This window comes from Pseudorca crassidens, chromosome 4 (assembly GCF_039906515.1).
Source record: "Pseudorca crassidens isolate mPseCra1 chromosome 4, mPseCra1.hap1, whole genome shotgun sequence".
In the NCBI taxonomy this organism is placed as follows: domain Eukaryota; kingdom Metazoa; phylum Chordata; class Mammalia; order Artiodactyla; family Delphinidae; genus Pseudorca; species Pseudorca crassidens.
This window is the reverse complement of record NC_090299.1, coordinates 29,451,407-29,464,207: the sequence shown is the minus strand read 5'-3', so window position 1 is coordinate 29,464,207 and position 12,801 is coordinate 29,451,407. Positions and strand designations below refer to the sequence as shown.

At 39.8% G+C, this 12,801-nt stretch overlaps 1 protein-coding gene and 1 long non-coding RNA gene across 4 annotated transcripts in view; one reads left to right on the top strand and one right to left on the bottom strand.

Annotated features, from left to right (window-relative positions):
- LOC137223488 (uncharacterized) overlaps nt 1-12,801 on the bottom strand; it is a 253,335-nt gene that overhangs the window by 179,525 nt on the left and 61,009 nt on the right. The window lies entirely within an intron of this gene.
- ENPEP (glutamyl aminopeptidase) overlaps nt 1-12,801 on the top strand; it is a 111,622-nt gene that overhangs the window by 56,132 nt on the left and 42,689 nt on the right. The window contains exons 9-10 of the mRNA XM_067735316.1: nt 603-668; nt 805-956. Coding sequence (XP_067591417.1) covers nt 603-668; nt 805-956 — 218 coding nt within the window. The remainder of the gene's footprint in view (nt 1-602; nt 669-804; nt 957-12,801) is intronic.

The following is a 12,801-nucleotide window of genomic DNA, read 5'->3' as shown; positions in this document are numbered from 1 at the left end:
TACAGCTTTTTACAGAAAAAGTTTGCTGAGCCTTGGCTTAGAGCCAAGCTCACCAGTTTTATCTTTGCATATCACTTCAATCACTCATATGTGATGGGGTCATCTAGTGTTGGAGATGAGAAAACACTACTGGTGTAAATAAAGGTAGGGGATGCAGCCAGCAGTGGACAGGTTAACACCAATAAGTGAACATCATAGAATTATGGATCTTTTTTCCTAGTGGATCAAAAATGTTTTGGACTGTTGACTGCTTGCTAAATAGTTGACAGTCCTTAAGCATCTTATATTGGTTGTCCTGAAAAAATTAAACTCTTTCCCTCACCTGTTCACAATTCCATTAGACTAAAAAAAAAACAACAAAAAAGAGAATTACCTCATTAATAAAAAATATTCCTTATGCTTTACAAATAAATCGTTATTTGTACAGTGTTTTTATAGGTTACAAAATTTTTCGAAAAGGGCGTATCATTTGATTTTCATTCTAGGTACATTTGCTATATTATTCATTAGAGCGAGACATGTTGAAGGGTTCAGCTCATGTTGTGGAAGTATGGAAAAAGCAAACATTGACTTTTGAAATACTTGTTATCTTTCACATGCAGAGTTACTTGAAAAAATACAAATTTAAGAATGCCAAAACTTCAGATTTTTGGGCAGCACTTGAAGAGGTAAGGAGGAGTATATCCTCAAACATTTCTTTGATTAACAAATGATTTATCAATCATTTCTTTATCTGATTATTCTATCCTTTTATTTCCCCTTATTTGTTGATTGATTATTCTCTATTTTTTAAAAAAATCTTAGGCAAGTAATCTACCAGTGAAAGAAGTAATGGATACCTGGACCAATCAGATGGGTTATCCTGTACTTAATGTGGAAGATATGAGGAACATCACACAGAAACGCTTTCTGTTGGACTCGAGAGTTAATTCTTCTGAGCCACATTCAATTTTGGGGTAAGAATCTATAACGCATTTCAGAAGAAAAGCAGAAATTTGATGGAAATACTGGCCATTTGCTTAGACCTTGCTCTTCAGTACCTGATGCTTAAGCACAGTGTCTTTAGGGAAACAAAGGCACTCAGAAATAGCTCAGTTGTCTTCAGGTTCCAAATGATGGACTGAGCACATGCATGCAAGTACAATTCTTCCCAGAAATCACTGAATAAAGAAACAGAAGTACTAAAAGAAATAAACTCAGAGAAGCAAAGAAAATAGGAAGGGCCAAATGCATCATAAAATTCGAGATGAAGAAAAGCAGAGGGAGAAATATAGACAGAAAACAAACAGAGGAAGATGCAGCCAGATAAAAAGAGACTTTCAGTAGAGGTGGAAGCCGATTCCCCCTATCCGTAGACAGGCTCTGGGCTCAGTGTCAGCACTCAGAGCGGAAGGCAGGAGTGAGGCTGAAAACAGGGCAATTAATTTGAAGTCTGGATTCAGGACAGTTGTGCCAGCCAGACCCCTACCCCTCCACTTTCCCTTCATTGACTGCCATTCTTTCCTCTGCATAGAGCTCTCAAAAGTCTGGCAATGACCCAAGGCAAAAATCCAGAGGGCTTTTTTTCCTAAAGAAATTGACCAAGACGTAGAGGAGAGCTAAGGATTTCCTTCTGGTTGGGACACCCAAAGTAAAGCTTTCCTCCTTGTGGCATTTGTAGTATGAATGGGCTGGAGCTGCCAGCTCCCCTCATACATACACAGAGCCTCTAGTCAGACTTCCTGTTCAGCGGAGAAGTCAGTTTCAAAAATATACCTCCCTTCTCTACTCAGCCATAAAAAGAAACGAAATTGAGTTATCTGTGGTGAGGTGGATGGACCTAGAGTCTGTCATACAGAGTGAAGTAAGTCAGAAAGGGAAAAACAAATACCGTACGCTAACACATATATATGGAATCTAAGAAAAAAAAAAAAAAGATCATGAAGAACCTAGGGGTAAGACGGGAATAAAGACACAGACCTACTATAGAATGGACTTGAGGATATGGGGAGGGGGAAGGGTAAGCTGGGACAAAGTGAGAGAATGGCATGGACATATATACGCTACAAAATGTAAAACAGATAGCTAGTGGGAAGCAGCCGCATAGCACAGGGAGATCAGCTCAGTGGTTTGTGACCACCTAGAGGGGTGGGATAGGGAGGGTGGGAGGGAGGGAGACGCGAGAGGGAAGAGATATGGGGATATATTTATATGTATAACTGATTCACTTTGTTATAAAGCAGAAACACACCATTGTAAAGCAATTATACTCCAATAAAGATGTTAAAATATATATATATACCTCCCTTCTCAACAGCAGAAGGGTTACATACAAGACACCAAGAATAACCAATTTAGTCCTTCTTTCTTAAATATGAATGATCAAGGATCGCAAGACACATGAAAGAAATCTAAAAGCATAAAAGGTAAAATCTCACATGAACAAACAAGAAACCTATCTCTGGGCTTCCCTGGTGGCGCAGTGGTTGAGAGTCTGCCTGCCGATGCAGGGGACACGGGTTCATGCCCCGGACCGGGAAGATCCCACATGCCGCAGAGCGGCTGGGCCCGTGAGCCATGGCCGCTGAGCCTGCGCGTCCGGAGCCTGTGCTCGCAACGGGAGAGGCCACAACAGTGAGAGGCCCGCGTACCGAAAAAAAAAAAAAAAAGAAACCTATCTCTATAAGAGACATAATTAAAATAAACTTATGAAATATATTAAGAGATCAAAGAAGCTATTATATCCATTAACTAAGAGCAGAATGTTTTCGAAAAGACAAACTGAGAATATAAAAGAGCTATGAAAGATTAAATTCTGGTTGTGAAAAAAATTAATAGACCAACTAGAAATAAATTTGGGGAATTCCCTAAAAGTACAGGACAAACACACATAGAACTGGCAAATATGAAACAGAAGACAAATATGGAAAATCTAGCACCCAACTAATAGAAGTCTCCCAAAAAAAAGAAAATAGAGAAACTTAAGGAGCGAATTGTACTAAAGAAATAATAAAGTGCACAAGGATTCTGATTAAAAGGCCCCATTGACTACACAGTACAAAAAGGAAAAAAAAAACACCAAAAACATACCTAGCTATAGCCTCATGAAATTTCAGAAAACAAGGGTACATGAGTTAGTGTGGCATTAGACTTCTTTACAACAACTCTGAACTCAAGAAGAAAATGAAGCAGTCATTTAAAACGTGGATGCAAAAAATATTTTCAACCTCTAATTCTCTAGGCAGTTCCCTAAACCAAACGTATAAGCACAGTGAAGACATTTTCTGACGTGCAACCCCAGAAAATGCTTTCCACACAGCACTTCTTAGAAAGTTACTAAAGCTACATACAGTCGAGGGGGATTGGAGCCTGGAGAGAAAAAAATATGAATGAATCAAAAAAAGAGGAAGACATAGGATCCAGGAAACAGTTCATCCAACCTAGGAGAGCCATGAAAGGAAATGCAGACCAACAGCGATCCAGTGGGCTCACAGTGCCGCAAAAGCAGGATGACTGGGGCTGAGTTAGGTGATCCCCAGGGAAAAGAGAGTATAATTGGGAGGATGGCGGAATTGGGGAATTGGTGAAGGCCCATCAGTCTGGCCAACTATAAAGAAGAAAATTAGCAAAAAACAAAATCAAGGCTGTATGTAAAAACTGTGATCCAAAAATATGAAGCAGGTAGAATGATTTTATGCCACTGATAAAGTATAAGGAAGAGGAGTCTATTTTACCCTTATGTTAGGGTGTTAGGGGAAATCTGCATTTAAGGGACTCAAGGGCCATGAAATCAGACCATTGAGAAGGAAATATGACTCCAACACACTTCTCGGCCAGCAATATGTATAGAGCATAATTTCGTTTGTGTTATTCATTGTCTTTTGGCTTTTATAATCAACCAATGGATAACATGTTAATGTTTGTTATAGTGACAGGTTAGATTGTAAATATAAACAATCTTAACACTGTAACAAGAAAAAACAGCTGACAGAAGAAAGGAGGTGGAAGAGGAAGAAAAGGTGGAAAAAAAGGATACTGGATACTGGTTCAGTGGTGGACCGAAGCTGGCTTTAATCCCAACTCAGTGACATCATTCCAGTAGCCCGAAATTGGTCATGATGTGAGTTAATGGAAATCAGCAAATACTACATTCCACTTCCCACCCCTGCCCTGAGAGCTGGTTGTTAAGCATTTATCAGCACTGCACAAGATAACCTTATTCTACAGTTAGGAGAGAGTAACAATACTAAAATTTATAAAACAAAAAAAGGCAGTATGGGTATATTATTTAAAGGAACAATTGTAACCTATAGAAAGTCTAATAATAATAATTTTGCTTTATTATAATTTGAATGTTAAAGGGGGAATGAAAAAGAAAGTAGTATAAGTGAACTAAGTCACCCTCTCTCATGGGTGAGTTAATAAATACTATCTAAAAAATATAGAGGTATTTAGAGTTACAGTATTAGACATCAGAAGAACTAAAACCAGAAGCATTTAAAAGGGGCTGCTTCTGAGAGAGGTGCTGGTCTGTGGAAAGGGTGTAGGAGACAGTGGCTTTTCAATAGTGGTTTTCCCAGTTTTTGATTAAGGATGTTTTTATTTACAATGCATAAATGAAATTCTCCAAACATTTTAACAGCAATTACACAATCAATCAAATTATTTTGCATATATCATTTATAAGAGACTTCTAAACATCACCACTTAAAATTTTATTAAATTCCATTTATAATTTCAAATATAAACACCGAAAGACACAGGTTTATGAATCTAATTTCTAAAAAGAGTTTTCTATACATTTTTATGACTCTAACAAATTAAAAAACATAAATATAGTATATCAAATTTCTTGGGCATTTTCAAACACATTAAACCTTAACAACCAAAAAGGAAAAAAAAGAATCAAACCTTTAACTTTACAAAATCAGAATTTCCTATTACATGAAAAGATGCTCAACATAACTAAATATCAAAGAAATGCAAATCAAAACTACAATGAGGTATCCCCTCGCACCAGTCAGAATGACCAGCATCAAAAAGTCTACAAACAATAAATGCCGGAGAGGGTGTGGAGAAAAGGGAAACTTCCTACACTGTTGGTGGGAATATAAATTGGTACAACCACTATGGAGAACGGTATGGAGGTTCCTTAAAAAACAAAAAATAGTACTACCATATGATCCAGCAATCCCACTCCTGGGCATATTCCAGAGAAAACCATAATTCAAAAAGATACACAGAGGACTTCCGGGAAGATGGCGGAAGAGTAAGACGCGGAGATCACGTTCCTCCCCACAGATACACCAGAAATACATCTACGCGTGGAACAACTCCTACAGAGCATCTACTGAACGCTGGCAGAAGACCTCAGACCTCCCAAAAGGCAAGAAACCCCCCCACGTACCTGGGTAGGGCAAAAGAAAAAACTAAACAGAGACAAAAGGATAGGGACGGGTCCTGCACCAGCGGGAGAGAGCTGTGAAGGAGGAAAAGTGTCCACACACTAGGAAGCCCCTTCGCGGGTGGAGACTTCGGGAGGCGGAGTGGGGGAGCTTGGGAGCCGCGGAGGAGAGCACAGCAACAGGGGTGCGGAGGGAAAAGCGGACAGATTCCAGCGCAGAGGATCGGGCCGACCGGAACTCGCCAGCCGAGAGACTTGTCTGCTCGCCCGCCGGGGCGGGCGGGACTGGGAGCTGAGGCTCCGGCTTTTGTCGGAGCGCCGGGAGAGGACTGAGGTTGGCGGCGTGAACACAGCCTGCAGGGCGTTAGTGCACCGCGGCTGGCCGGGAGAGAGTCCGGGGAGAAGTCTGGAACTGCTGAAGAGGCAAGAGACTTTTACGTCCCTCTTTGTTTCCTGGTGCAGGAGGAGAGGGGATTAAGAACGCTGCTTAAGAGAGCTCCAGGGACGGGCGCGAGCCGCGGCTAAAAGTGCGGAGCCCAGAGACAGACATGAGACGCTAGGGCCGCTGCTGCCGCCACCGGGAGGCCTGTGTGCGAACACAGGTCACTAGCCACACGCCCTTCCGGGGAGCCTGTGCAGCCCGCCACTGCCAGGGTCCCGGGATCCAGGGACAACTCCCTCGGGAGAACGCACAGGCGCGCCTCAGGCTGCAACGTCTCGCAGGCCTCTGCCGCCGCAGGCCCGCCCCACACTCCGTGCCCCTCCCTACCCCCGGGCCTGAGTGAGCCAGAGCCTCCGAATCAGCGGCTCCTTTAACCCCGTCCTGTCTGAGCAAAGAACAGACGCCCTCCGGCGACCTACACGCACAGGCGGGGCTAAATCCAAAGCTGAGCCCCTGGGAGCTGTGAGAACAAAGAAGAGAAAGGGAAATCTCTCCCAGCAGCCTCAGAAGCAGCGGATTAAAGCTCCACAATCAACTTGATATACCCTGCATCTGTGGAATACCTGAATAGACAACCAATCATCCCAAATTAAGGAGCCCTGTGGATGAAAGGCTCTTGGTGCTGCAGCCAGGAGTCAGTGCTGTGCCTCTGAGGTGGGAGAGCCAACTTCAGGACACTGATCCACAAGAGACCTCCCAGCTGCAAATAATATCAAACAGCAAAAATTTCCGAGAGATCTCCATCTCAACGCCAGCACCCAGCTTCACTCAACGACCAGCAAGCTACAGTGCTGGACATCCTATGCCAAACAACTAGCAAGACAGGAACACAACCCCACCCATTAGCAGAGAGGCGGCCCAAAATCATAATAAGTCTACAGACACCCCAAAACACACCACCAGACGTGGACCTGCCCACCAGAAAGACAAGATCTAGCCTCATCCACCAGAACACAGGCACTAGTACCCTCCACCAGGAAGCCTACAAAACCCACTGAACCAACCTTAGCCACTGGGGACAGACACCAAAAACAACGGGAACTACGAACCTTCAGCCTGCAAAAAAGGAGACCCCAAACACAGTAAGATAAGCAAAATGAAAAGACAGAAAAACACACCGCAGATGAAGGAGCAAGATAAAAACCCATCAGACCTAACAAATGAAGAGGAAATAGGCAGTCTACCTGAAAAAGAATTCAGAATAATGATAGTAAGGTTGATCCGAAATCTTGGAGATAGAATGGACAATAGAATGGATAAAATGCAAGAATCAGTTAACAAGGACCTAGAAGAACTAAAGATGAAACAAGCAACGATGAACAACACAATAAATGAAATTAAAAGTACTCTAGATGGGATCAATAGCAGAATAACTGAGGCAGAAGAACGGATAAGTGACCTGGAAGATAAAATAGTGGAAATAACTACTGCAGAGCAGAATAAAGAAAAAAGAATGAAAAGAACTGAGGACAGTCTCAGAGACCTCTGGGACAACATTAAACGCACCAACATTCGAATTATAGGGGTTCCAGAAGAAGAAGAGAAAAAGAAAGGGACTGAGAAAATATTTGAAGAGATTATAGTTGAAAACTTCCCTAATATGGGAAAGGAAATAGTTAATCAAGTCCAGGAAGCACAGAGAGTCCCATACAGGATAAATCCAAGGAGAAATACGCCAAGACACATATTAATCAAACTGTCAAAAATTAAATACAAAGAAAACATATTAAAAGCAGCAAGGGAAAAACAACAAATAACACACAAGGGAATCCCCATAAGGTTAACAGCTGATCTTTCAGCAGAAACTCTGCAAGCCAGAAGGGAGTGGCAGGACATATTGAAAGTGTTGAAGGAGAAAAACCTGCAACCAAGATTACTCTACCCAGCAAGGATCTCATTCAGATTTGATGGAGAAATTAAAACCTTTAGAGACAAGCAAAAGCTGAGAGAGTTCAGCACCACCAAACCAGCTCTACAACAACTGCTAAAGGAACTTCTCTAGGCAAGAAACACAAAAGAAGGAAAAGACCTACAATAACAAACCCAAAACAATTAAGAAAATGGGAATGGGAACACACATATCGATAATTACCTTAAATGTAAATGGACTAAATGCTCCCACCAAAAGACACAGATTGGCTGAATGGATACAAAAACAAGACCCATATATTTGCTGTCTACAAGAGACCCACTTCAGACCTAGAGACACATACAGACTGAAAGTAAGGGGATGGAAAAAGGTATTTCATGCAAATGGAAACCAAAAGAAAGCTGGAGTAGCAATTCTCATATCAGACAAAATAGACTTTAAAACAAAGACTATTAGAAGAGACAAAGAAGGACACTACATAATGATCAAGGGATCGATCCAAGAGGAAGATATAACAATTGTAAATATTTATGCACCCAACATAGGTGCACCTCAATACATAAGGCAAATACTGACAACCATAAAAGGGGAAATCGACAGTAACACATTCATAGTAGGGGACTTTAACACCCCACTTTCACCAATGGACAGATCATCCAAAATGAAAATAAATAAGGAAACACAAGCTTTAAATGATACATTAAACGAGATGGAGTTAATTGATATTTATAGGACATTCCATCCAAAAACAACAGAATACACATTTTTCTCAAGTGCTCATGGAACATTCTCCAGGATAGATCATATCTTGGGTCACAAATCAAGCCTTGGTAAATTTAAGAAAATTGAAATTGTATCAAGTATCTTTTCCGACCACAATGCTATGAGACTCGATATCAATCACAGGAGAAGATCTGTAAAAAATACAAACACATGGAGGCTAAACAATACACTACTTAATAACCAAGTGATCACTGAGGAAATCAAAGGGGAAATCAAAAAATACCTAGAAACAAATGACAATGGAGACACGACGACTCAAAATCTATGGGATGCAGCAAAAGCAGTTCTAAGAGGGAAGTTTATAGCAATACAATCTTACCTTAAGAAACAGGAAACATCTCGAATAAACAACCTAACCTTGCACCTAAAGCAATTAGAGAAAGAAGAACAAAAAAACCCCAAAGTTAGCAGGAGGAAAGAAATCATAAAAATCAGATCAGAAATAAATGAAAAAGAAATGAAGGAAACGATAGCAAAGATCAATAAAACTAAAAGCTGGTTCTTTGAAAGGATAAACAAAATTGATAAACCATTAGCCAGACTCATCAAGAAAAAAAGGGAGAAGACTCAAATCAATAGAATTAGAAATGAAAAAGGAGAAGTAACGACTGACACTGCAGAAATACAAAAGATCATGAGAGATTACTACAAGCAACTCTATGCCAATAAAATGGACAACCTGGAAGAAATGGACAAATTCTTAGAAAGGCACAACCTGCCAAGACTGAATCAGGAAGAAATAGAAAATATGAACAGACCAATCACAAGCACTGAAATTGAAACTGTGATTAAAAATCTTCCAACAAGCAAAAGCCCAGGACCAGATGGCTTCACAGGCGAATTCTATCAAACATTCAGAGAAGAGCTAACAGCTATCCTTCTCAGACTCTTCCAAAATATAGCAGAGGGAGGAACACTCCCCAACTCATTCTATGAGGCCACCATCACCCTGATACCAAAACCAGACAAGAATGTCACAAAGAAAGAAAACTACAGGCCAATATCACTGATGAACATAGATGCAAAGATCCTCAACAAAATACTAGCAAACAGAATCCAACAGCACATTAAATGGATCATACACCATGATCAAGTGGGGTTTGCTTCAGGAATGCAAGGATTCTTCAATATACGCAAATCAATCAACGTGATACACCATATTAACAAATTGAAGGAGAAAAACCATATGATCATCTCAATAGATGCAGAGAAAGCTTTTGACAAAATTCAACACCCATTTATGATAAAAACCCTGCAGAAAGTAGGCATAGAGGGAACTTTCCTCAACATAATAAAGGCCATATATGACAAACCCACAGCCAACATCGTCCTCAATGGTGAAAAACTGAAAGCATTTCCACTAAGATCAGGAACAAGACAAGGTTGCCCACTCTCACCACTCTTATTCAACATAGTTTTGGAAGTTTTAGCCACAGCAATCAGAGAAGAAAAGGAAATAAAAGGAATCCAAATCGGAAAAGAAGAAGTAAAGCTGTCACTGTTTGCAGATGACATGATACTATACATACAGAACCCTAAAGATGCTACCAGAAAACTACTAGAGCTAATCAATGAATTTGGTAAAGTAGCAGGATACAAAATTAATGCACAGAAATCTCTGGCATTCCTATACACTAAGGATGAAAAATCTGAAAGTGAAATCAAGAAAACACTCCCATTTACCATTGCAACAAAAAGAATAAAATACCTAGGAATAAACCTACCTAAGGAGACAAAAGACCTGTATGCAGAAAATTATAAGACACTGATGAAAGAAATTAAAAATGATACAAATAGATGGAGAGATATACCATGTTCTTGGATTGGAAGAATCAACATTGTGAAAATGACTCTACTACCCAAAGCAATCTACAGATTCAATGCAATCCCTATGAAACTACCACTGGCATTTTTCACAGAACTAGAACAAAAAATCTCACAATTTGTATGGAAACACAAAAGACCCCGAATAGCCAAAGCAATCTTGAGAACGAAAAATGGAGCTGGAGGAATCAGGGTTCCTGACTTCAGACTATACTACAAAGCTACAGTAATCAAGACAGTATGGTACTGGCACAAAAACAGAAATATAGATCAATGGAACAGGATAGAAAGCCCAGAGATAAACCCACGCACATATGGTCACCTTATCTTTGACAAAGGAGGCAGAAATGTACAGTGGAGAAAGGACAGCCTATTCAATAAGTGGTGCTGGGAAAACTGGACAGCTACATGTAAAAGTATGAGATTAGAACACTCCCTAACACCATACACAAAAATAAGCTCAAAATGGATTAAAGACCTAAATGTAAGGCCAGAAACTATCAAACTCTTACAGGAAAACATAGGCAGAACACTCTATGACATAAATCACAGCAAGATCCTTTTTGACCCACCTCCTAGAGAAATGGAAATAAAAACAAAAGTAAACAAATGGGACCTAATGAAACTTAAAAGCTTTTGTGCAGCAAAGGAAACCATAAACAAGACCAAAAGACAACCCTCAGAATGGGAGAAAATATTTGCAAATGAAGCAACTGACAAAGGATTAATCTCCAAAATTTATAAGCAGCTCATGCAGCTTAATAACAAAAGAACAAACAACCCAATCCAAAAATGGGCAGAAGACCTAAATAGACATTTCTCCAAAGAAGATATACAGAGTGCCAACAAACACATGAAAGAATGCTCAACATCACTAATCATTAGAGAAATGCAAATCAAAACTACAATGAGATATCATCTCACACCAGTCAGAATGGCCATCATCAAAAAATCTAGAAACAATAAATGCTGGAGAGGGTGTGGAGAAAAGGGAACCCTCTTACACTGTTGGTGGGAATGTAAATTGATACAGCCACTGTGGAGAACAGTATGGAGGTTCCTCAAAAAGCTACAAATAGAACTACCATATGACCCAGCAATCCCACTACTGGGCATATACCCTGAGAAAACCATAATTCAAAAAGAGTCGTGTACCAAAATGTTCATTGCAGCTCTATTTACAATAGCCCAGAGATGGAAACAACCTAAGTGTCCATCATCGGATGAATGGATAAAGAAGATGTGGCACATATATACAATGGAATATTACTCAGCCATAAAAAGAGACGAAATTGAGCTATTTGTAATGAGGTGGACAGACCTAGAGTCTGTCATACAGAGTGAAGTAAGTCAGAAAGAGAGAGACAAATACCATATGCTAACACATATATATGGAATTTAAGAAAAAAAAAATGTTATGAAAAACCTAGGGGTGAAACAGGAATAAAGACACAGACTTACTAGAGAATGGACTTGAGGCTATGGGGAGGGGGAAGGGTAAACGGTGACAAAGCAATAAAGAGGCATGGACATGTATACACTACCAAACGTAAGGTAGATAGCTAGTGGGAAGCAGCGGCATAGCACAGGGAGATCAGCTCGGTACTGTGTGACCGCCTGGAGGGGTGGGATAGGGAGGGTGGGAGGGAGGGTGATGCAAGCGGGAAGAGATATGGGAACATATGTATATATATATAACTGATTCATTTTGTTGTGAAGCTGAAACTAACATACCATTGTAAAGCAATTATGCTCCAATAAAGATGTTTAAAAAAAAAAAAAAAAAAAGATACACACACCCCAATGTTCCTTGCAGCAGTATTTACAATAGCCAAGACATGGAAGCAATCTAAATGTCCATCAACAGAGGAATGGATAAAGAAGATGTGGTACATGTATACAATGGAATATTACTCAGCCATAAAAAAGAATGAAATAATGTCATTTGCAGCAACATGGATGGACCTAGAGATTATCACACTGAGTGAAGTAAGTCAGAGAAAGACAAATATCATATGATATCACTCATGTGGAATCTAATTTAAAAAATGATATAAATAAACTTGTTTACAAAACAGAAACAAACTCACAGATTTCGAAAACAAACTTATGGTTACCAAAGGGGAAACATGCAGGGGAGGGATAAATTAGGAGTTTGGGATTAACATACACACACTACCATATATAAAATAGATAACCAACAAGGGCCTACTATATAGCACAGGGAACTCTATTCAATATTCTGTAATAACCTATATGGGAAAAGAATCTGAAAAAAGAATGAATATATGTATATGCATAACTGAATCACTTTGCTGTACACCTGAAACTAACACAACATTGTAAATCAACTCTACTCCAATAAAATTAACAACAACAAAAAAACCTCACCCAAATCAGACTTTTATAGGCATTTAAACATGACTACTGAGTTAAGGTATTCTAAGAATGTCAGATAAAATTACAAATCCAATACGTCATTTCCTCTAATTTGCCAGA